Here is a 24,958-nt window from a genome sequence, read left to right as displayed (position 1 = left end):
ATACATTTTCAGCTATTGATGATGAATTGTGGTCAGGGCAAGGTATGTTAGTTATGTGAAAGGGGGATAGAGGACGGGTGTGATGTATTACATAGACATATCTGTCAGTCAACTGATTTCTTTAATAGGACAGATAGGCACATGAAGAGAGGACAGTATTCTCTCTCTGTTGACTCTTTCTCATGTCATTTTTTAGGGTTTAGATGGACCCGTAGGGCCGAGTGGACAGCCCGGTGAACCTGTGAGTAACCACGTCACACACACACACACACACACACAGACACACACACACACACACACACACACACACACACACACACACACACACACACACACACACACACACACACACACAGACACACACACACGTTCCTCCTCCCCACAGGCGGCTCTATGACCGCAGTATGCCCAGGCTGATTCACACTCCATCTTTATCCCAGCAGGTGAGGAGGAAGTCCAGTGGGGCTCTGCCTCTCTAAATGGATCACCCAGCAACCAAAGAAATAGAGGACTGCATTAGACATGTTAGGAGGGCTGTGTTAAGGCTCACGCTGAATGTGGATCTATGTGGATGTGGATCATGCTGTTGAGGCCGTCCGAGTCAGAATCATGCGAAAATGTCATTTTCCGTGATTCTACATGTAAAATCGGTTTGCAATCGGTTCGCAACTACAGTACACCCTGCAGGCAAACGCTATTGGTGTATCCGAGCCCTTAACTACAGAGACTCAGGGAAATAGAGGAGCTGGGGGTTTGGATGAGAGAGAGAGGGGAAGTGAGGAGGGAAGGGGGAGAGAGGGAGGGAGATAAATGTGAGAGAGGAATTCAGTGGGTGGTGAATGAGATAAGAGCGAGTTAGAGAGTGAGGGAAAGGGAGAGTGAGATGGTAGAGATGAAATCCTGGCCTGAATGATTATATTTCCATATCAATCACTTCAAGGGAGATCACAGATGTGGCTTTGGAACAGGTGGCTTGGCCGAGGTACAAAGAGCGATGCTGACAAAAACAACACACGCAGAAACACCCCCCAACCCGCTTCATCTCTCCTCACAGACACACACAATCACTCTCACACAAATACACACTTGCCCATATGCGCACAGGCTCATTAACTCGCTCTTCCTCAGACACTCACACACACATACACACACAGACACACACACTCAAACATACTTACAATATTTCTCAAACACACACACACAAATGCATGATGAGCACACAGAAACACACACCAACACGCACACAGACACACACACATATATACTGTATATACAGTATTAGTCAAAAGTTTGGACACAGCTACTCATTCAAGGGTTTTTCTTTATTTTTCAAATGTTTTACATTGTAGAATAATAGTGAAGACATCAAAACTATGAAATAGCACATAAGGAATCATGTAGTAACCAAAAAATGTTGAACAAATCAAAATATATTTGATATTTGAGATTCTTTAAAGTAACCACCCTTTGCCTTGATGACAGCTTTGCACACTCTCAACCAGCTTTATGATGTAGTCACCTGGAATGCATTTCAATTAACATGTGTGCCTTGTTAAAAGTTCATTTGTGGAATTTCTTTCCTTCTTAATGCATTTGAGCCAATCAGTTGTGTTGTGACAAGGTAGGGTTGGTATACATAAGACAGCCCTATTTGGTAAAAGACCAAGGCCATATTCTGGCAAGAACAGCTTAAATAAGCAAAGAGAAATGACAGTCCATCATTACCTTAAGACATGAAGGTCAGTCAATCCTGAACATTTCAATAACTTTGAAAGTTTCTTCAAGTGCAGTCACATAAATCATCAAGCGCTATGATGAAACTAGATCTCATGAGGACTGCCACAGGAAAGGAAGACCCAGAGTTACCTCTGCTGCAGAGGATAAGTTCATTAGAGTTAACAGCCTCAGAAATTTGCAGCCCAAATAAATGCTTCACAGAGTTCAAGTAACAAACACATCTCAACATCAACTGTTCAGAGGAGACCTCCATGGTTGAATTGCTGCAAAGAAACCACTACTAAAGGACACCAATAATAAGAAGAGACTTGCTTGGGCCAAGAAACACGAGCAATGAACAAGACCGGTGGAAACCTGTTTTTTGGTCTGATGAGCCCAAATTTGAGATTTTTGGTTACAACCGCCGTGTCTTTGTGAGATGCAGAGTAGGTGAACAGATTATCTCTGCATGTGTGGTTCCCACCATGAAGTGTGGTGGTGTGGGAGTGCTTTGCTGGTGACACTGTTTGTGATTTATTTAGAATTCAGGGCACACAACCAACATGGCTACCACAGCATTCTGCAGTGACACGCCATCCCATCTGGTTTGCGCTTAGTGGGACTATCATTTGTTTTTCAACAGGACAATGACCCAACACACCTTCAGGCTGTGTCACCTGCCTAAATGACTTCCGACCCGTAACACTCACATCTGTAGGCATGACATGCTTTGAAAGGCTGGTCATGGCTCACATCAACACCATTATCCCAGAAACCCTAGACCCACTCCAATTTGCATACCACACCAACAGATCCACAGATGATGCAGTCTCTATTGCACTCCACACTGCCCTTTCACACCTGGACAAACGGAACACCTACGTGAGAATGCTATTCATTGACTACAGCTCTGCGTTCAACACCATAGTGCCCTCAATGTTCATCTCTAAGCTAAGGACCCTGGGAGTAAACACCTCCCTCTGCAACTGGATCCTGGACTTCCTGACGGGCCGCCCCCAGATGGTGAGTGTAGGTAACAACACATCCGCCACGCTGATCCTCAACACTCTGATCCTCAATCCTCAACATGCTCAGTCCCCTCCTGTGCTCCCTGTTCATTCATGACTGCACGTCCAGTCACGACTCCAACACCATCATTAAGTTTGCTGATGACACAACAGGGGTAGGCCTGATCACCAACAACGATGAGACAGCTTATAGGGAGGAGGTCAGAGACCTGACCATGTGGTGCAAGGACAACAACCTCTCCCTCAACGTAATCAAGACAAAGGAGATTATTGTGGACTTCAGGAAAAGGAGGACCGAGCACGCCCCCATTCTCATCAATGGGGCTGTACTGGAGCAGGTTGAGAGCTTCAAGTTCCTTCGCATCCAAATTCCCAACAAACTAACATGGGCCAAGCACACCAAGACAGTCGTGAAGAGGGCATGACAAAACCTATTCCCTCTCAGGAGACTAAAAAGATTTGGCATGGGTCCTCAGATCCTCAAAATGTTTTACAGCTGCACTATCGAGAGCATCCTGACAGGTTGCATCACTGCCTGGTATGGCAACTTCTCGGCCTCTGACCGCAAGACACTACAGAGGGTAGTGCGTACGGCCTAGTACATCACTGGGGCCAAGCTTCCTGCCTTCCAGGACTTCTATACCAGGCGATATCAGAGGAAGGCCCTATGAATTGTCGAAGACTCCAGCCACCCTAGTCATAGACTGATATCTCTGCTACCGCACGACAAGCGGTACCGGAGCGCCAAGTCTAGGACCAAGAGGCTTCTAAACAGCTTCTATCCCCAGGCCATAAGACTCCTGAACAGTTAATCATATGGCTACCCCCCCCCCCCCCCCCCCCCCCCCCCCATATTCTATGCTGCTGCTACTCTCTGTTATTATCTATGCACTTTAATAACTCTGCCTACATGTGCATATTACCTCAGTTACCTCGTCACCGGTGCCCCCGCACATCGACTCTGTACCGGTACCCCCTGTATATAGCCCCGCTATCGTTATATACTGCTGATCTTTAATTATTTGTTATTCTTATCTCTTACTTAAACATTTATTTTTTTCTTAAAACTGCATTTTTGGTAATTAAGGACTTGTAAGTAAGCATTTCACTGTAAGGTCTACCTGTTGTATTCGGCGCATGTGACAAATAAAATTGGATTTGATTTGATAAAGGCTATTTGACAAAGAAGGAGAGTGATGGAGTGCTTCATCAGATGACCTGGCCTCCACAATTGATTTATTTATTGGATTTTATTTAACCTCTATTGAACTGGGCAAGTCAGTTAGTTAAGAACAAATTCTTATTTACAATGACTGAAGACCAAAAGGCAAAATTCCTGCTGTGGGGATGGGGGCTGGGATTTAAAAATATATATATAAATATAGGACAAAACACATATCACAACAAGAGAGACAACACAACACTGACAACAACATGGTAGCAACACAACATGGTAGCAGTCACCTGACCTCAACCCAATTGAGATGGTTTGGGTGAAGTGAAGGAAAAGTGAGTGAAGGAAAAGCAGCCAAGAAGTGCATAGAATATTTGGGAACTCCTTCAAGACTGTTGGAAAAGCATTCCAGGTGAAGCTGGTTGAGAGAATACCAAGAGTGTGCAAAGCTGTCATCAAGGCGAAGGGTGGCTCAAATATCAAACTTATTTTTATTTGTTTAAACACTTTTTTGGTTACTACATGATTCCATCTGTGCTATTTCATAGTGTTGATGTCTTCACTATTATTCTACAATGTAGAATATAGTAAAAACAATGAAAACCCCTTGAATGTGTAGGTGTGCCCAAGCTTTTGACTGGTACTGTATACTGTACCTGTATTTGTCATAATTTGAGGATGCATATAAATATACATGAGCTTATATGAACCTGATACAGTATTGATCAGTGTGCTGTGTTTGACTCTAGGGTACCAGAGGACTTGTCGGACCCAGAGGGTCACCTGGGCCACCTGGGCAGCCAGTAAGTCAACATCCAACCTTCAACTTAATGCTGTTCAATGGGCAATTTACCACCCTTCAAACCAGTCTGATATTAATAGATAACATTGAATACAGTTAAATCTGATTAGCTGTCTTTCTCTATCAGGGTATTACGGGTGTGGATGGAGTTCAAGGGTCAAAGGGCAACCTGGTCAGTATTTTAAACTTAACTTTGGACTCAAAATGACAACAGTTGATCCATGATGACTATAATGGGTGAATAAAAGCTTTCTAAAGATGGTGTTTAGAAACACAATCAGACCTGTGGAATGTGAGTGACTTTCGTTCATTAAAGTAAACACAGCTAAAAAAGCATTGACAACAGTGGAGTAGCAGTCCCATGACCCTGTTTAGGATACCTAGCATGTGGGGCTCTGACCATGTGACCAGGGTTGTGTGAAGACAAAGTGTGTGTGACGCTTCTTGTTGTTTTGTCTCAGGGGCCACCTGGAGAGACAGGGCCCAGCGGTCAACAAGGAAATCCTGGATTACAGGTAACCCACAACCTCACACAATGTCAACACACAACAACATGTTGTCAAAAACATCATCCATAAAAAACACAGTCTCAACACTCCCTTATGTCTCTCTCTTTCTACTCTCTCTTTATCTTCTCTCTCTCTCTCTCTCTCTCTCTCTCTCTCTCTCTCTCTCTCTCTCTCTCCCTCACACACACATGCACACACACATTAACCTGATTAATGCTTTGTTCTGGTCCAGGGCCTTCCTGGTTCTCAGGGTCCCATCGGCCTGCCAGGAGAGAAGGTAGGCACTGTGCATCTCTCTTCCTATCAGATTTAAAGACCTGATCTTGTGACTGCTATCAGCTCCGCCCCCAGGGGAGGCTGGCCATGAACGTTGTGACTCTGTACCAGCCACTCCTGACTCCCATTCAGATTACAGAGGACACATGACAGGAAATTAATATCCAGGAAACACAAACTGGAACACACACACACACTGGCAGGCAGGGAGTCAGTGCTGTGCTATCACACACCACAGCCTCCTCACACTATAGCAGGGCTACTCAACTACTATTTCCTAGGTGGTAAAGGATGGATATTGTCTTCATCGGCGTAGTAACAAACCCCCACCTCGTGACCCACATGACCCCAGACTGTTCACTCCCCTCTTGTTGGCAGAAAGAACATTTAGCCGTTTTTAACTAAATTTCCCTACAATTCTTCTACACATTTTGTCATGGAGCGGAGAGAAAATTGTGCAGTTTTAAGCTCATTTCCTTCAATTTTGTGTCAACAAAATCATTGAGTCAACAAAATCAATGGGGGTCCCCATGGGCATATAATCTGTCCATGATGTCCATGATAACTACAAGATTTAGATAGCGGGTTAGCCTAACATACCTACCTAGCTAACATGGGCTAGTTGATCAACTATACATTACTGATATGTTAGAAATAGCTCTCTAATGTCTGTCAGTGAATGACATAACAAGAGGACAACTTCCCATACTCTACCACATGTAGAAAATGCACCTTGTGCATTCTACTGTTTCAACTCTCAACCACATTAATAAATTGAAAGCCCAAGTTTTTTAAATTATTTATTTTTAAAGTCGGTAGCCGCCGGTTGAGTATGGCTGCACTAGAGGCTAATCATTGTCAAAAACACATATACCCTGTATCACATTGTTGTAGTCTGGTTGTTACCCTTCAGATTGATTTGTATATACAGTAAGTTTCACCACTCAGGATCAGTCTCTGTCCCCCACAGGGTCCCCAGGGGTACGGTGGGCTGCAGGGACTCTCTGGTATCGATGGCCCTACTGTAAGTACATCCATCTGATTCTTCAGCAGCACCGATAGTGCTGACCTTACCAGGGTGCAATAACTCTTCTCCACCAGCAGGGGAGAACAGAAGGCTTTAGGAAAGTTGTCCAACGCAGCATTTCAATTAGCTCTGTCGAATGAAGGCTGTGTTTACAAAAGGGCTTAGCTAAACGTCCATCCACATGGCTTAACGTAACAGGAAACAGGGTTTATGTTTCGTGTGTACTGTCGTGTTCTGCAGACACAGCACCCTCCAAGTCCCCCTATACGTTGTGCTGTATTCCCTTTGCTTTGCACCCTCCAAGTCCCCCTATACGTTGTGCTGTATTCCCTTTGCTTTGCACCCTCCATGTCCCCCTATACGTTGTGCTGTATTCCCTTTGCTTTGCACCCTCCATGTCCCCCTATACGTTGTGCTGTATTCCCTTTGCTTTGCACCCTCCAAGTCCCCCTATACGTTGTGCTGTATTCCCTTTGCTTTGCAACCTCCAAGTCCCCCTATACGTTGTGTTGTATTCCCTTTGCTTTGCACCCTCCATGTCCCCCTATACGTTGTGCTGTATTCCCTTTGCTTTGCACCCTCCAAGTCCCCCTATACGTTGTGCTGTATTCCCTTTGCTTTGCACCCTCCAAGTCCCCCTATACGTTGTGCTGTATTCCCTTTGCTTTGCACCCTCCATGTCCCCCTATACGTTGTGCTGTATTCCCTTTGCTTTGCACCCTCCAAGTCCCCCTATACGTTGTGCTGTATTCCCTTTGCTTTGCACCCTCCAAGTCCCCCTATACGTTGTGCTGTATTCCCTTTGCTTTGCACCCTCCATGTCCCCCTATACGTTGTGCTGTATTCCCTTTGCTTTGCACCCTCCAAGTCCCCCTATACGTTGTGCTGTGTTCCCTTTGCTTTTTCACCCTCCATGTCCCCCTATACGTTGTGCTGTATTCCCTTTGCTTTGCACCCTCCAAGTCCCCCTATACGTTGTGCTGTATTCCCTTTGCTTTGCACCCTCCATGTCCCCCTATACGTTGTGCTGTATTCCCTTTGCTTTGCACCCTCCATGTCCCCCTATACGTTGTGCTGTATTCCCTTTGCTTTGCACCCTCCAAGTCCCCCTATACGTTGTGCTGTATTCCCTTTGCTTTGCACCCTCCAAGTCCCCCTATACGTTGTGCTGTATTCCCTTTGCTTTGCACCCTCCAAGTCCCCCTATACGTTGTGCTGTATTCCCTTTGCTTTGCACCCTCCATGTCCCCCTATACGTTGTGCTGTATTCCCTTTGCTTTGCACCCTCCAAGTCCCCCTATACGTTGTGCTGTATTCCCTTTGCTTTGCACCCTCCATGTCCCCCTATACGTTGTGCTGTATTCCCTTTGCTTTGCACCCTCCATGTCCCCCTATACGTTGTGCTGTATTCCCTTTGCTTTGCACCCTCCAAGTCCCCCTATACGTTGTGCTGTATTCCCTTTGCTTTGCACCCTCCAAGTCCCCCTATACGTTGTGCTGTATTCCCTTTGCTTTGCACCCTCCATGTCCCCCTATACGTTGTGCTGTATTCCCTTTGCTTTGCACCCTCCAAGTCCCCCTATACGTTGTGCTGTATTCCCTTTGCTTTGCACCCTCCAAGTCCCCCTATACGTTGTGCTGTATTCCCTTTGCTTTGCACCCTCCAAGTCCCCCTATACGTTGTGCTGTATTCCCTTTGCTTTGCATTGTCCATCAAGCTCCATTGATTGGTTCTAAAAACAGACTTGGAGATCTGTGGATAGTTATAATAGTAAGGTACCACCGGATGGTACAATGCTGTATTACTTGTTATAAACACGTGTGAGCCTTTATAATGTCTTACAATAAGACTTCTAATATGCTATGTCTGTTCAATGTGTGCAGGGCCATCCAGGAAGAGAAGGCCCTCCAGGAGAGAAGGGGCTCAATGTGAGTTACAGTACAGCCCGTTAGACCTGCCTGGGTCATTATGCCACTGTGCTGTCATATAAACGTCCATATTATCCAATCACGTTCACTCATCACAATTCTCAACTCACATTCGTTTAATGCGTTGCCATCGGACACTCCCTTCCACTCCAATCATGTTTGTCCACGTTAGCTCACTGTCATCATCATCATCATTGTACGCTCACTCCCGTTGACTCATCCTTTTCAACATTGTATTTTCACAATGTCATCGTCATTGCGCAGTCACATCAATCCACTCCGCTCATCAGCGGTATGGTATTGATCATAAAGTACACTCATCGTCATTGTCCAGTCAAAAGCACTCATTGCCATTGTGTGATTTGACTCCATTAGCCCAACACAATTGCTCACTAGCATCTGTATAATTGATAGTGCTCTTCAGACAGATGAATCCTGATGTTGTTTTGTCGTACAGGGTTTGCCTGGAACCCAAGGGCCTGTTGGTTATCCAGGGACTCGCGGTGTCAAGGTGAGTCAGATGCTATGTAATGGTCACGGTTGAAATGTCCTCAAAGGTACAATGGTGAGAGAGATAGCCATTCCCTCAGACATTTCAATCTCTCTACCTGTGATGGACATGTTGTGGAGTGTGTGTGAGTGTGTGATTGACAGTTGACAGGTTCAGAGAGAGCAGGTGTATTCCCCCGAAGGAGATCTAATGACAGTGGGAATAACGTTTGATGGACAGTAGAAATTACAATGTTGGATAAGAGAGGAAGGTGTTTATGTGTGTGGGGGGTGGGATGGTGGGCATGGGTGTTTTGTGTGTGTGAGCGTGTGGGTGTGTGTGTGTGTGTGTGTGTAATCGTGTATATGCGTGTGTGTGAATTTAGCGTATGCACATGGAATTCAAATTGTATCTTGCGAGGATAGGTTGGGGTGTTGCATCATGGCTGCTTGCTCACTCAAAGTAATATTCACACCACCAGTATTCCACCTCTAGGTCACTGTTGTTAAGGCGCAAGCTGACTTCGTCTGCAATCGTTAATAGATGGTCAATAACTGGTCAATAGCAGGGCAATGACAGGTTAAGAGCAAATCAATAGTCATTCATAAGTCCTTCTCCATTGTCAAATCACGGTGTTTCTTACAATAGTTGTGGCAGTAAAATACAATAAAAACATGGTTTAGTGACAGCCCATGCATGCTGTTGATAGTACTTTTATTTACTTCTGAATACGGTACTGTAGTACAGTATCGTCTTGAATGGTGATTATCAGTGATATTGTGGCCTGTTCTGATTCTATTTGTATTTGAATGTCTGTTTCACAGGGAGCTGATGGAGTGAGAGGTCTGAAGGGGAGTAAAGGAGAAAAGGTGAGAAAAGAGTAATTTTCACAGTAATTGTGCTGTAAAACTAGAAGAATAGGTGTGATTACTCACAGTCAAAGTACCAGTTGTCTCACTGTCAGATACTGTAAAGGCATCTCATTTCTACTTCATGGTTTATTATGACATCCCCCATAGAGATCTAATAGATCAGACACCTGCCAGATCTCGGTACTGTGATTCATGAATCACCATGAATCATTTGAAATCACTGTCTTCTTCTCCTCTTCACATTGCAGGGTGAAGATGGCTTCCCCGGGTTCAAAGGTGACATGGGCCTCAAGGGAGACGGGGTGAGAGTGTACCCACGCCAGACTAACACACGCTTCAGATCAGAGCTGTCTCTCATTATGAACAAATAAGGTATTTTATGTAGAATGAGATGAGATCTCAGTTAGTCTGACCTGCTTTTCTGTCTTCTGTCTTCTCTTTCTTTCTATCCATCCATCTCTCTCTCTCTCTCTCTCTCTCTCTCTCTCTCTCTCTTTCTCTCTTTCTCTCTCTCTCTGTCCCTCTCGCTCTCCCTATCTCTCTCTCTGTCTCTCTCTCTGTCTCTCTCTATCGCTCTCTCTTTTTGTCTCTGTCTCTCTCTCTCTTCCACTCTCCCTCTCTCCCTCTCTCGCTCTCTCTCTCTCTCTTTCTCTCTCTCTTTCTCTGTCTCTTTCTCTCTCTCTCTCTCTCTCTCTATCTCTGTGTGTGTGTGCGAGTGTAGGGTGAGAATGGGGTCACCGGAGGTCATGGAGAGGATGGGCCAGAGGGACCTAAGGGCCAGTCGGGACCCCTAGGAGAGGTTGGAGGTGCTGGCATAGCTGGAGAGAAGGTACAGGAACATTATTTCACTAGTAACATATACTGTATGTGTCTGGTTATGCAATATGTATGAGTTATTGGGATTATGCAGATGTATGGATATATGCGTGTTCAGTGTGTCGGCTACAGTACATGTAATCACATGAACACCCTGCTAAACCATGTCATACAGTATTTGCATACATTATGCACTTTGTTTTTGGCAATGTTGCCAAGTCAACCATAATGATTCCACTCCTCTTTTTCTGTTAATCTCTCTCTCTCTCTGTCTCTCTTTCGCTCTGTCTCTCCTTCCTCAGGGTAAACTGGGTGTCCCAGGGTTGCCAGGATACCCAGGAAGACAGGGGCCCAAGGTGAAATCCAATTAAGAGCTTTAAAAATTTGTTTTACGTTAAAACTTAGAAACACAAAGAAATGTGTATTTCTTTGGCTCAGCTCATTGCTGTCAAATAAAAAATAAAGCATGATAAATGGCTGATTTAAAAATAGGTATTTTATTAATAGTTCATTAGTGACAACAATTCATTAGCAGGTTGATTAATGGCGTATTTAAGGCAGTGTGTTTGACTTATGGATTAGATTTAGCTTAATTCGATACTGTGGTTAATTATTAGTTGATTAAATGTTGTGGTTGATGCATGATTAATGTAAGGCTGTAGATGGTTAACCTCTGTGTGTGTTCTCCAGGGATCTGTGGGGTTCCCTGGTTCTGCCGGGGTTCTGGGAGATAAAGGAAGACGGGTGAGAACCATAGGACCTGTATTGAACCATACTGAACTGTATTGAACCATATTGAACCGCATTTTACCCTCTACTGTAATTCTCCTCTAACCATCCAAAGATTGGTGAACTTGCCTGTACTGTTTTCACTGATAGACAACTGAAGTGATCGTAATAATGCTGGATTTCTCTTCTGCAGGGTCCATCTGGTCAAGCAGGAACTGGGGGTCAGAGAGGTCCTAATGTGAGTTAGATTTCTCCTCGGGTCTTACAGCATCTAAGTCTGTTGATCTCTATTGCATTGGGCCTATGGTGAGGTGTGAGTCACGGTTTCTCACCAACTGACATTGCACACCATTCATTTACAATCAGTCGTCATCAACCTTTTCTGAGTCAAGATCACTTTCTTAGTCAAAATGCAAGCCGAGATCTACCGCTCAGATAACAAAATAAACCTGACTTTAAAAAAAGCCTATGCAACATTAACCAATTAAACAGTTCTGTAGCAATGAGGTTTGTGCAGTAGGCTATAGGCCCAATATCTTATCACTATGCTTGAATTGCCCTGCCAATGTTGTTCTTCTCAGACTATTTAGAAATGATATTTCTAAATTGTAGGTATATGATCACATTGGCAGTAGATCATTTGTCATATTACTTGTGAGGCACAGCTGAGTGAGCATAATCATTTCATCATTTATAATCATTTATTTTACTGGACTCATGGCCTGCATCTGATGGTTAGCTTTTTAATGGCTTATAAACGTGTTGAAAGTCCTGAATAACAACTTAAACAGCAGCCCTTTGCTGTATTCGTTGAGTCGCTCTCTAGTCATGGTTTTAAAAGTTTAGAAATCCCACATTATCAACTGTGCTGCTTCTTTTGACAGCCTATGCCGCGAGGAAACTGTGCAGACACAGTGATTTGAGCGATCTGATTGGCCAGCGCTAGGCCTATTAGTGCACTTGATTTGCTCTCTGGGCCTGCCGGGTAGGTGGAGTTCTACCTTCAGACATGGTTCAAAATCGAAACACTTTGCCTTTCCTGCACCAGGGCTGCTGAATCAAGTGCACCTACCACCAGCACTAAACTAATTTTAAGAAATAGGAACGTGATAAAATAATTTAAATGTTGAAAGATAATGATTAAATAATTCCGCTCTGAAACCTTATAATTGTATGAAAATTATTAGAATCATAAAATTCTAATCTGATGATGTGTGTAGTTTTAGTCTGAATTAGATTAAACAATTTATCTGTATAGTGGAAAAACACAGACTGTCTGAGCAAGGCGTAGTTTAGGATTTGAACTTGTATGTGTGTGCCGAAGAAAAAAAACGTGATCAATTGAACTGGGTTTGGACCGACCTGGCTAGGCCTCTGAGACTTCTCAAGGTTTCCCTAATCTCGGGGGAATGGAACTGTCGGCTAGGTAGTGATACACAGGGGTGAGAACTATGGAGAAGGATAAAACTCACCTACTGTTTATGTGTATGTATGTGCGTAGGATACCTACTGTTTGTGTGGAAGTATGTGCGCAGCTATAATATTGATGTCTTTGTATAATGGACTTTGGAATGTTCTCTGAATAAACTGTACTATCTTTTTGCATAAGCTGAGTCTTTGACTAATTACTATTAAACCCATGGTCTTACAGATCTCGGGGATTGGTCAGAGCTATTGATTGATAGTTATTATCATTGGGATTGAAAATTCTCATGACAGAACGCGAGGCTTTATCGTTGTTATTTTTTTTACATTAAACCAGACCAGTTGGCGACCACTGATTTACGTCATAGGAACTCTCATTCACCCCTTGTCATTTATCCTTCTCCTATGGATGAGTTCTGTTGTCATAAGAAGGATTATGTTGATGTTGTTTTTTTTCATAGGGTGCCAGAGGGGGTAGAGGAGCAAGAGGACCAACAGGAAAGTCAGGAGACAAGGTGGGTTTAGGCCAGTGCACAGCTGTCTCATAACGAGAGAAGGAACAGGCGCTGTTGTGTTACTGTTCAGCACAGAATGCCATGCCATCTGGTGCAAAGAGATAATACTTACAATCTGCAGCTACATGTTTGAAACTGAAATCAGTTATTTCAGGAGTCCTTTCAAAAGACCACCAACGAAATGATTAACAATGATTAAAAATATATATTTTCATAAAATGAATGAATAGACCAACAGACTCAATAACTGTTTATCTCTATCCCAATCCTCCACCTTCTACATGATCCACCAATCAGGGTACCTCTGGACACGAAGGCCCACCAGGATCCACAGGAGACCAGGTAAGCTCCAGTCTGACACACATTAACACCAGAGTTGAGCTATAATATAACACAGCTAATAATAGCATATCTAATAATAGCATATCTAATAATAGCATATCTAATAATTCCATGTCTAATAATGCCATATCAAATATACCATATCCAATAATAGCTGGCATAGGGTGATAATATTTCAATGATACACCCTGATAGGAAAAAGCATCATTATGCTTCACAGATACATAACAGGGTATGATACCTACTGGTAAAGATAAACTGGATTGAGTCTTTGTGTTGTCTGGTTGATCGTACAGGGACCCCAAGGACCACAGGGAAGGAATGGTGAGGCAGGACCTAAGGGACCTAATGTAAGTGTGATGTGTCAAATGACAAGCAGCTTTTATGTATTTTATTTACATTTTTTATTTAACCTTTATTTAACTAGGCAAGTCAGTTAACTCTTGGAACTACCGCTCCCGGATCCGGGAGAATTGTCATCAACTGACACTAATTAGCATAACGCAACGGACAAAAAATATTACTAGAAAATATTCATCTTCATGAAATCACAATTGAAATATATTGAAACACAGTTTAGCCTTTTGTTAATCCCCCTGTCATCTCAGATTTTGAAATTATGCTTTACAGCCAAAGCAAGACAAGCATTTGTGTAAGTTTATTGATAGCCTAGCATAGCATTATGCCTAGCTAGCAGCAGGCAACCTGGTCACGAAAATCAGAAAAGCAATTCAATTAAATCGTTTACCTTTGATGAGCTTCGGATGTTGTCACTCACGAGACTCCTTTTTTCCATAAAGATGATTTTTTTAGCCGAAATAGCTCCGTAAGTTCTTCACGTTTGGCTGAGAATTCGACCGGAAATTGCGGTCACGACAACGGCGAAAAATATTCCAAATTAGCTCCATAATATCGACAGAAACATGGCAAACGTTGTTATAATCAATCCTCAAGGTGTTTTTCAAATATCTATTCGATAATATATCAACCGGGACAGCTGTATTTTCAGTAAGACCGGGAGGAAAAATAGTCGGCCACTTACGCAATGTAGTCGTTTACGCTCATTCTTCAATATAAAGGCATGAAACTACGTCAACATGCTGTAGACACCTTGGGGAATACGTAGAAAAAGGAATCTGGTTGATATCCCATTCACTGCTCAATAGGGACGCATCGGAACGCAGAGCTTTCAAAACATGAGTCACTTCCTGATTAGATTTTTCTCAGGCTTTCGCCTGCAATATAAGTTCTGTTAGACTCACAGACAATATTTTTACAGTTTTGGAAACGTTAGACTGTTTTCTATCCAAAGCTGTTAATTATATGCATATTCTATCATCTTGTCCTGACATAATAGCCCGTTTACTTTGGGAACATTATTTTTCCAAAAATGAAAATAGTGCCGCCTAGTTTCAAGAGGTTTTAACAACAAATTCTTCTTTACAATGACTACTGTCAATCCCTAACCTGGACGACGCTGGGCCAATTGTGCGCCGCCCTATGGGAATCCCAATCACGGCCGGTTGTGATACAGGCTAGAAACGAACCAGGGTCTGTAGTGATAGGAGCCACTTGGGAGCCCCTGCGTTGTTTAACATGTCTCTGTTTTTCTTTCCAGTCTTATGTTGTGTCTGTCTGTACTGTTTTATCTCTATCTAGTGTGTATGTGTGTCTATGCTAATAAAAGTGCAATTATTTTTCAGGGAGCGGCAGGAAAAGACGGACTACCAGGTCATCCAGGACAGCGAGGGGAGCCAGTGAGTTAAACTGGGATTCTATGATGACCCAGGAATTACGTGGTTGTTAGTTACTTTTTCGCCATTGTCCAAATATGGACATAGATTTCAACACTCATCAAGACCCCGAAGAACACCACAACAACAAGCAAGAGCTGTGGCTTGGATGCTGAATTACTGAAGTGCTAGAGTGGAATACATACTGAAGACTACTAATCCTATCCATAACTCTCTTTCTCTTTCTCTTGCTCATTGTGTCCTTTTCTCTCTCTCTCTCTCTCTCTCTCTCTCTCTCTCTCTGTCAGGCTGGCTCTTTCTCTCTCAGCTCTTAGCTTTGGGTCACGGCTTCACTTGCTATTTCCTCACTTGTCATCTCTCCTCTCTTAGGGCTTCCAAGGCAAGACTGGTCCACATGGGCCAATGGGTGTGATCGGACCACAGGTGATTAGAACTACATTTGTAGTTATTTTGTGACACAATGAGAATCAAACCAATAAATGAGAGCTGTGAGGTAATGAGAACTCCTGTCTTGTTTTGTCTCTGTGGTTGTCGTTAGGGTAAATCTGGTGAGACTGGGCCTAATGGCGACAGAGGACACCCTGGGTCACCAGGACCCCCTGGAGAGACGGGTTTACCCGGAGCGGCAGGCAAGGAGGGACCCAAGGTGAGTCCGTTGTGTTCATCTTCAGTGAATTAACTTCACCACCACCATCATCATCTTCAACACTATCATTATTATCATCATAAAAGCAATCTATAGAAGATCATACATGTCTCCTCCAGGACCCTCTCAGAAACGAGATATGTCACCTCACCTCAAGGGATTTATCCTTCCCACACATTTCCAAACTGATAAAGGGGAGAAAAAAATTCCTCATTCCATACCTCACTGTGCTCCGTACATTACTGCTCATAAAATATGGATGTTCCTCTCAGTTGATGTGGCTGTTGCACTGGTCTCTGTGATTTATCACCTCATAAGAGGCCTGCTGTGAAATAGCAGGTTACAAATAGAAATCAAACTGGATCAGAAATAGAGGAAGTACTAAAAACAAACAAAATATAACTATTGTAAAATAGATTGTGTCTGTAAAATGTGTATAAGCTGGAAGTAGAAGACTAATTGTTATTGTTTATTAGTTTACTCCAATCAGGGGAGGGGTGGTAGGGTTTGCGGGGAATAACAAAGGTATATTCTAAAAAAAAGTGTGTATATGTATGTATGCATATACAGTATGTATGTGTATTTTTGTGCATATATGAATCTGCCGTTTCCAGCTACAATAGTCATTTACAACATTAACCATGTCTAGACATTAACCATGTCTAAACGGTATTTCTGATCAATTTGATGTTATATTAATGGACATTATTACATTTTTTTCAAAAACAAGGACATTTCTAAGTGACCCCAACCCTTTGAACGATAGTGTATATATATGGGTATGTATGTGTATGTATGTTTGTATAGGGATATATATATTTACCCCCAAAATATATGGGGAATTGGAAATGATGCAGACAATTACATTGATGGAAGCAACAATCTGTCCGCAATATTAAAGCTGATCAACCCCTTAAAAAAATAAAAAGAGGCCTGTTGTCAGCTCACTGGTAGACTCAGACCTAATCCTCCATGTCTGTCTGTCTGTCTGTCTGTCTGTCTGTCTGTCTGTCTGTCTGTCTGTCTGTCTGTCTGTCTGTCTGTCTGTCTGTCTGTCTGTCTGTCTGTCTGTCTGTCTGTCTGTCTGTCTGTCTGCCTGCCTGCCTGCCTGCCTGCCTGCCTGCCTGCCTGCCTGTCTGTCTGTCTGTCTGTCTGCCTGCCTGTCTGTCTGTCTGTCTGTCTGTCTGTCTGTCTGTTTTGGTTTCCAGGGAGACGCGGGTCCGTCTGGAGCTCCAGGAAAGAGTGGCCCTGCTGGGCTCCGAGGCTTCAGAGGGAGCAGGGGCAGCCCTGGAGCCATGGTAACACACCCACCTCACATCTCCTGACCTTCATCTTACTGACATTTTACATTCTACACTGATGTAAAGTACTACTGTGTTGTATAGCACCCAGTGTTATATGTGAAAATCACTGAAGGCCAGTTTCCTGGCTTTTTAATGGAAATTCTCCATTGACCATGCTGCTTTTTAGTCCAAGAGTGGGCTTCATCTGGGTCTGGGAAACTGACCCTAAGTCTTTTACTTGAATTAACTGATGGTGGACCATCTGATAACTGTATACTCTGACAGTGGGATGGAAACTGATTAGTTGGAATTCCTGTGATGAAGGCTCTGATTGGTTCACCTCTGTATGCTTGCCTCTCTCTAGGGCTCTGCTGGACTGAAAGGAGGAGAAGGACCCACCGGTCTGTCAGGAGCAGTGGTAAATTGGATTTCATCATGTAACAATTGTTTCATTCCCATTTTCCCCATGCTACACCCCTAATCTCCACCTCCATCCCCCATCCTGGTCCGTATGTGGTCTATAGCCAACAAGGACATGTAGAGTGGGAGGCTGTTACCATGGAGATCATAACCAGTGTACTAAATGAAAGAGTGAATCATGTGACGTTGTCCTCTTACCTCTCTGTTCCCCCGTCGTGTCATTACCCAGGGTGCCACTGGGGAGAAAGGGCCTTCTGGAGCGGCTGGTGCTATTGGTCAGCCCGGACGCTCTGGTGGGGTCGGCCCTGGAGGACCAATGGGAGAAAAGGGCGAGCCAGTAAGAACCTTTGATCATTTCCTTATTCGTTTTTTTTCTTACGCAACGCTAGTGTCTATTTCTAAATGGACATATGTACATCACTGCTCATTACTGAGAAATAAACAGCATGTGTGGGTTCCTCTGTACTATATGTGTAATAATCAATGTTTACGCGCGGGTGTGTGTGTGTGTGTGTGCATGTTCCACTCTCTCTGTGTTATCTATTAATCAATATGTCATGGTGCAATATGAGACTAGAATAGTGGCGGTGGTTCATCATCCATTTGTTCCCCAGGGAGAGAAGGGGCCCATCGGGCCGGCTGGACAGGACGGGGCGCTGGGGCCTGTGGGGCTGCCCGGGGCTGCTGGCCCCGCTGGGCCTCCAGGAGAGGACGGAGACAAGGTACTTACACCTGTACACAGTTACAGCACAGTAGGTACCATACCACTGTAGAGGGACAACTTAGGAGAATCCAACTACTGGCCCTCAAGGCCTGAAGCACTGTTGGGGTGTTTTATTGCTAGTCAATTGATCTATTGTCCTTATTAGCCATGGAGTCCACTCACCTACTCGCCTTGATGTTGTGTGGGTGGGAGGTGTATGGGTTGCTGTGTGTGTCTCTATATCTCTGCAACGTGTGTGTGTGTGTGTGTGTGTGTGTGTGTGTATGTGTGTGTGTGTGTGTGTGTGTGTGTGTGTGTGTGTGTGTGTGTGTGTGTGTGTGTGTGTGTGTGTGTGTGTGTGTTTGTGTGTGTGTGTGTGTGTGTGTGTGTGTGTGTGTGTGTGTGTGTGTGTGTGTGTGTGTGTGTGTGTGTGTGTGTGTGTGTGTGTGTGTGTTTGTGTGTGTGTGTGTGTGTGTGTGTGTGTTGTCTACAGGGCGAGACAGGAGGACCAGGCCAGAAGGGCAGTAAAGGAGACAAAGGAGAATCTGTGAGTCTTCATCTGGAGAGATTTCAACCACAACACTCTCTTTCAGCCTTACAAGCCACAGTATTACACACCTGACAGGATATCACCAGACACAGTACTACCAGAGAGAGGGAGGGGAAGATCCTATTTCTGACACAAAACTGCCCATGTTCAGCAGATCCTTAATTATTAAGTAGGTGAAGAGTTTTTGTGTGGGGGGCAATGAAAGATAAATTGCTATTTTGATACATGAGATTTATTTGATCTAATAGAAGTTTCATAATGCTTAGGTTGTTACAAGTGTGTTGTTATAAGTGTGATGCACTTTTTAAAATGTAATATTTATTGAATATTAAATCATAAAATCTACCTGCAGTGAAGCCGCTCAACATTTACATTACATTCAGTCATCTAACCATCTCCCGTCTAGAGTGACCCACAGGAGAAACCAGGGCCCCGCCCAAGGGCACGTCGGCAGATCTCCCACCAAGTCAAACTAGCTTTATTTTTGACTTTTATCTTTGACCATCATTCTATCCCCCACCCAGCAACTCCACTCCCACTTGTCTCCAGTTCCACATCCCAAACCTCAGTTTCAAACAAGTATTCAGTTAACAAGATGTATCCACCAATCCAAAGAGAGGAATAGTTGGGAGCTTGACAGCCCGTCGTTCCGCTCTGGGGACAACGAATCCCATTGTTAGAGCGAAGACACAAGCATCTCATCGTTATATCCAGTATCTCTGGTACTACTCACCTGGCAGGATATGACATCACAAACCATAGTACTACACACCTGACAGGATATGACATCACCAGCCACAGTACTACCAATATTAACAATATAACCGAGTGACCACTCTAACAATACGTCCTCAATGATTGAAGGAAGGCGATATCAGGTGGGACCATTCTAGCCAATGAGAGGGCAGATACGAGTGTGAACAACAGCCACAACTAAGTTGTTTTTCTCAAAGTTGCCGAAATGCCAAATGCATCCACTTATATCAGTACATTTGTAACAGCCTAAACATTACGAAACTTCTATTCGATCAAATAAGCCTCACAGGTCATAAAGTTTCAGACTTGGAAATACGACTTGGATGACCGTTCAAAATGATTTCTCCCAGTCAGAGCTAGTTCTTTCCCAGAGTTCCCAGTTGTCTTGAACGCACTGAAATCAGAGGTTTCCCAGTTCCCAGTTGTTTTGAATGCGGCATACACACCTGACAGGATATGACATCACCAGTCAAAGTATTACACACCTGACAGGATATGCCATCACCAATCACAGTATTAAGCACCGGCCAGTATCCTCCTGTCACCAGCTGCTATCACTAGGATAATTCAAATGAATGACTCAATAAATGAGAAAGGGTTTATAATTGAGCGTTGAGGTAATTATGTGCAGTTATAATTAACTGTACAGTATATTAATGTATGTGAGCTTTTATACTCAGCTTTAGGCATTATAAGCCTTTCTTCATGGTCTAGTTAGCATGCACTGTGCATCTTCATGCACTACATCTTATCCTAGCCCTGGCAGCTCTATCAAACTATTCAAAATACTGTCTAACACTTTCAGAAGCCAAGCAATCACAAACAGCTACCATCAACAGCTGCAATTTCACAGTAGTTGTGTTTTTTGAGCTCCCGACACAGCAGTGTTTTCCTGCAGTGTATGATTGATATGCAGTATACTGTCAACAGCATCTCTGTTTCTCGGTCTCTTCTCCAGGGCCCTTCAGGACCTATTGGAATCCAGGGACCTGTCGGCCATCCGGGGTTACCGGTACGTCTATTCAATGTATCTGTCTTTATTGTGTGTTTGTGTGTACTGTATGTGTGTACAGCACTGACCTCTGTGTGTGTTTCAGGGTGTGGACGGGGAGCCGGGGCCGAGGGGCCAGCAGGGGATGTACGGCCCGAAGGGAGACGAGGGAGCGAGAGGCCACAAGGGGGCCACAGGACCCACTGGACTACAGGTGAGGAGACGAGACACCCCTCTGTTGGACTGTACCATCCATCTCTCTACTCCAGCATATAGCTGACAGGTGGACTGTACCATCCATCTCTCTACTCCAGCATATAGCTGACAGGTGGACTGTATAATCTCTCATCAACAGCACCTACTACTGCACCTCTAACCATACTCTGTCTTTACAGGGCATGCCAGGACTCCCAGGAGAGAAGGGAGACAGTGGACACGTGGGCACGATGGTGAGTACTGGACATACCATTGGACAATGACATATTTTCCCTATATCCTATTGTTGACCTGGCAGCCTCACTGTACTCTCCCACCAAAGGTCATTCCTTAAGCATGTCTCTCATCTTCATTGTGGTATAAAGCCTAACTAAAGTAAAACCCTTCTTGGAGGCAGTGTCTGACAGTCAGTCAGTCCAGTGAAGGAGGGAGAGAGAGTCAGCCAGTCCAGTGAAGGAGGGAGAGAGAGAGTCAGTCAGTCGAGTGAAGGAGGGAGAGAATCAGTCAGTCAGTCGAGTGAAGGAGGGAGAGAGAGAGTCAGTCAGTCGAGTGAAGGAGGGAGAGAATCAGTCAGTCAGTCGAGTGAAGGAGGGAGAGAGAGAGTCAGTCAGTCCAGTGAAGGAGGGAGAGAATCAGTCCGTCAGTCGAGTGAAGGAGGGAGAGAGAGAGAGTCAGTCAGTCGAGTGAAGGAGGGAGAGAATCAGTCACTGAGTCGAGTGAAGGAGGGAGAGAGAGTCAGTCAGTCCAGTGAAGGAGGGAGAGAATCAGTCAGTCAGTCGAGTGAAGGAGGGAGAGAATCAGTCAGTCAGTCAGTTGAGTGAAGGAGGGAGAGAGAGTCAGTCAGTCCAGTGAAGGAGGGAGAGAATCAGTCAGTCAGTCAAGTGAAGGAGGGAGAGAATCAGTCAGTCAGTCAGTTGAGTGAAGGAGGGAGAGAGAGTCAGAGAAAGAGAGGGCGGTGGTTTGAGGTTGAAGACGGCAGCGTGACAGCTTCTAATCAGATTAGCTTGAGCCGGGCCTGTCTAATGAGCATCTTCCTACTATTGTGACAGTCATTTCAGAATGCCACAGACCGTGAACACATGCTAAATAAGATTCTACACACACAGCTAGCGCCACAGCACACTCACAGCACACAGCCTGATTAGGGAGAGGGGAAGGAGGCGTCAAAACGGAAACAAAAAACAAAAGAGGGAGAAGAGAGAGAGTATGAGAGGGAAGGAACGATATGGGGGGATGGGGAGAGGGATGTGAGAGAGACAGGGCAAGGAGGAAAGAGATCTCACTGGGAAAGCCTCATCCATGTGAATGCTGTGGTTCACAGGATTGCAGCTTCTAATGCCCGCGTAGCTCCCCAGTAGCAGGATTATAGGATATGTGCTTACTGTAGTGGATGTAGTAGTGTCTGGAGTATGTCTGTCTGTCTTAGTGCTGTGTGTACAGTCTCTCACTGTGTTGGGATTTCAGCGTTTGTGAAGCACAGCTAACCATTAACTCTGGGCTGGAAGGGAGCAGTCAGTGCAGTTAGGATGAATAGCTTGTTGTCCATGTTGAGGTGCACAGAGGGGTGGAATCCCATCACACTGACTGGCTAGAGCGCTCTCATTTCCCCTGTAGCCTGATAATGTGTTCTTGTAGAGAACTAGAGGTTCCTCATTATAGAGAGAGAGAAGGAGTCGATAGAGGGAGGGAGAGAGAGATAAAGGGAGAGAAAGAGAGGGAGATACTGTACAGAAAGAGGGGGTGAAAGACAGGAAGAGAGAGAGGGAGAAGGAAAGAGAGAGTACCTTTCCGTGTGTCATTGAGGGTAATGGCTTGTCCTCGTGGTGTCTGCATCATGTCAGTGAGGTAATGATCATAGAGACTGGTTATGTTCTGGGGATATGTTGCACCAGCCACCAGGCCCTCAGCCACCAGGCCCTCAGCCACCAGGCCCTCACTGAATGACTAGCATGCACAGTCACTGTACCCAGGGAGGAGCTGCCTGGTGGGTCACACAATCTACTTCCTTTGGGATAGAGGTGTGTGTGTGTGTTTGTGTCTGCGTGTGCGTCTGCGTGTACCTGTGCACGTGTGTACTGTTTCAAGCCAATGGCTAATGATTTATTTTCTCCTCAGGGCCCTCCAGGACAACATGGCCCCAGAGGCCCCCAGGGGTCCATCGGTGGAGAGGTATATTTCTGACCTTATCTGACCATCCTTCTATGCACTGGGTTTGCTTCAGTATTGGATTGGTTTATGTTGCAAGACGGTATACAATTTTGCGCAGCTCTTACTTCTACTCAAATCTACACTACCGACTATCAGAACACACCCACCAATAGGGTTGTTGCTTCACACACGGCACACACACTTCTCTACCCTCTACCCCTCTCCCTCTCCCAGACCCTCTGCCGGTTTGGAGCTGTGAATTATTAAGTGGTATTAGAATGTAATCCTTCAGAGGGAGTTATATTTACCGCTCTATAAATCATTAAGGAGTATTAGACAATCATCCCTGAGAGGAAGTTATATTTACCTCTAGTAATGGCCAACCTCTCAACATCTCACACCAATCAATTATTCACGAGAGAGAGAGATGGGAAGAAGCCACGCCACACACACACATAGTCAAAAATCAAGTCAAATCAAATTGTATTGGTCACATAGACGTATTTAGCAGATGTTATTGTGGGTGTAGTGAAATGCTTGTATGGATTCAGTGGTACGGATTCAGATCCTCACATCAGACCTGGGTACAAATTATAATTTGATAGACCACATACTTTATTTGAGCATTTGCCTGGAGTGCTAGATGGTTTGTACTTTTGGGACTATCCCATTGGTTCTAGTTTTCTATCCAAGCTCAATCAGGCACCATTTGAAAGATGTTGAATACCATTTGAACCCAAGTCGGATTCATATGGTGCCATGGAAAAAGAAGGGTGTAGAGATGGAGCGTACCATAAATGGATTGATGCAGGTGATGTTGTGAGAGAGAAATGGATAAAGAGAAGCTTTGAGTCTGTGGGAAATAGAAGTGCTGGCTTGCACTGCAGGCAGGAGAGTCTTCCACTCACTCACACGTTCCAATTTGTGCACTCTACCAAAGTGAGAGATGCCTTCACTGTTTTTCTGTCGCGACAGCCAGCAGACACTTCCACAATGACACACACCGACACAGAGATACAGAGAGACTGACTCCACACTCTGTTACTCAGATCGCATCGTGTGAGGAGACTCACACACACAGACAACAGTCAATATTTTCTCCAAGTGATGATGGTGCAGCTGCTGTCTCAGCACCCTGACAGAGAACAGCAGACACACAAAACAACCTCAACACAAGAAACCTGTAGATGAAATATTTATTATTTCAGTCCTCCTGTCAGTGTGTTGGTTCAAGTGGTTCTGTTGTGTTGTAACAGGGCACTGCTGGCCAGCCTGGTGGAGTGGGCCAGCCTGGGATCGTTGGAGAGAAGGGGGAGGATGGAGAGGCTGGGGACCCGGGACCAGTTGGAGACACTGGTGCCGCTGTAAGTCATTCTCTCTCTCTCTCCCTCCCTCTCTCTCTCTCTCTCTCTCTCTCTCTCTTTGTGTCTCTGTCTCTGACTCTCTCTCTCTGTCTGTCTCTGTCTCTCTCTCCCCCCCCCCCCCCCCTCTCTCTCTCTCTCTCTCTCTCTCTCTCTTTGTGTCTCTGTCTCTGACTCTCTCTCTATATCTCTCTCTCTGTCTCTGTCTTTTTCTGTCTCTCTCTCTCTGTCTCTCTCTCTACCTCTCTCTCTCTCAATTCAATTCAATTCAATTCAATAGGCTTTATTGGCATGGGAAACATGTGTTAACATTGCCAAAGCAAGTGAGGTAGATAATATACAAAAGTGAAATAAACAATACAAATTATCAGTAAACATTACACAGACAGAAGTTTCAAAACAATAAAGACATTACAAATGTCATATTACGTATATATACAGTGTTGCAACAATGTACAAAGGGTTAAGGGTACACAAGGG

The 24,958-nt window shown here is 44.4% G+C and overlaps 1 protein-coding gene across 4 annotated transcripts in view; it reads left to right on the top strand.

The window, feature by feature from the left end:
• The window catches only part of LOC109891973 (collagen alpha-1(V) chain), a 93,445-nt gene that overhangs the window by 54,210 nt on the left and 14,277 nt on the right, over nucleotides 1-24,958 (top strand). For all 4 annotated transcript variants that reach the window (XM_031827508.1, XM_031827506.1, XM_031827509.1 and 1 more), the window contains 30 exons: nucleotides 197-241; nucleotides 4,668-4,721; nucleotides 4,848-4,892; nucleotides 5,182-5,235; nucleotides 5,462-5,506; nucleotides 6,476-6,529; nucleotides 8,417-8,461; nucleotides 8,919-8,972; nucleotides 9,776-9,820; nucleotides 10,072-10,125; nucleotides 10,545-10,652; nucleotides 10,942-10,995; nucleotides 11,330-11,383; nucleotides 11,562-11,606; nucleotides 13,255-13,308; nucleotides 13,606-13,650; nucleotides 13,947-14,000; nucleotides 15,354-15,407; nucleotides 15,774-15,827; nucleotides 15,943-16,050; nucleotides 17,259-17,348; nucleotides 17,698-17,751; nucleotides 17,983-18,090; nucleotides 18,368-18,475; nucleotides 18,950-19,003; nucleotides 20,721-20,774; nucleotides 20,860-20,967; nucleotides 21,149-21,202; nucleotides 23,085-23,138; nucleotides 24,374-24,481. In XM_031827508.1, the coding sequence (XP_031683368.1) occupies nucleotides 197-241; nucleotides 4,668-4,721; nucleotides 4,848-4,892; nucleotides 5,182-5,235; nucleotides 5,462-5,506; nucleotides 6,476-6,529; nucleotides 8,417-8,461; nucleotides 8,919-8,972; nucleotides 9,776-9,820; nucleotides 10,072-10,125; nucleotides 10,545-10,652; nucleotides 10,942-10,995; nucleotides 11,330-11,383; nucleotides 11,562-11,606; nucleotides 13,255-13,308; nucleotides 13,606-13,650; nucleotides 13,947-14,000; nucleotides 15,354-15,407; nucleotides 15,774-15,827; nucleotides 15,943-16,050; nucleotides 17,259-17,348; nucleotides 17,698-17,751; nucleotides 17,983-18,090; nucleotides 18,368-18,475; nucleotides 18,950-19,003; nucleotides 20,721-20,774; nucleotides 20,860-20,967; nucleotides 21,149-21,202; nucleotides 23,085-23,138; nucleotides 24,374-24,481 (1,917 nt within the window). The remainder of the gene's footprint in view (nucleotides 1-196; nucleotides 242-4,667; nucleotides 4,722-4,847; nucleotides 4,893-5,181; nucleotides 5,236-5,461; nucleotides 5,507-6,475; nucleotides 6,530-8,416; nucleotides 8,462-8,918; nucleotides 8,973-9,775; nucleotides 9,821-10,071; nucleotides 10,126-10,544; nucleotides 10,653-10,941; nucleotides 10,996-11,329; nucleotides 11,384-11,561; nucleotides 11,607-13,254; nucleotides 13,309-13,605; nucleotides 13,651-13,946; nucleotides 14,001-15,353; nucleotides 15,408-15,773; nucleotides 15,828-15,942; nucleotides 16,051-17,258; nucleotides 17,349-17,697; nucleotides 17,752-17,982; nucleotides 18,091-18,367; nucleotides 18,476-18,949; nucleotides 19,004-20,720; nucleotides 20,775-20,859; nucleotides 20,968-21,148; nucleotides 21,203-23,084; nucleotides 23,139-24,373; nucleotides 24,482-24,958) is intronic.

This window comes from Oncorhynchus kisutch, linkage group LG6 (assembly GCF_002021735.2).
Source record: "Oncorhynchus kisutch isolate 150728-3 linkage group LG6, Okis_V2, whole genome shotgun sequence".
Taxonomy (NCBI): domain Eukaryota; kingdom Metazoa; phylum Chordata; class Actinopteri; order Salmoniformes; family Salmonidae; genus Oncorhynchus; species Oncorhynchus kisutch.
The sequence above is the reverse complement of the archived record's forward strand: the minus strand, read 5'-3'. Positions and strand labels throughout refer to the sequence as shown.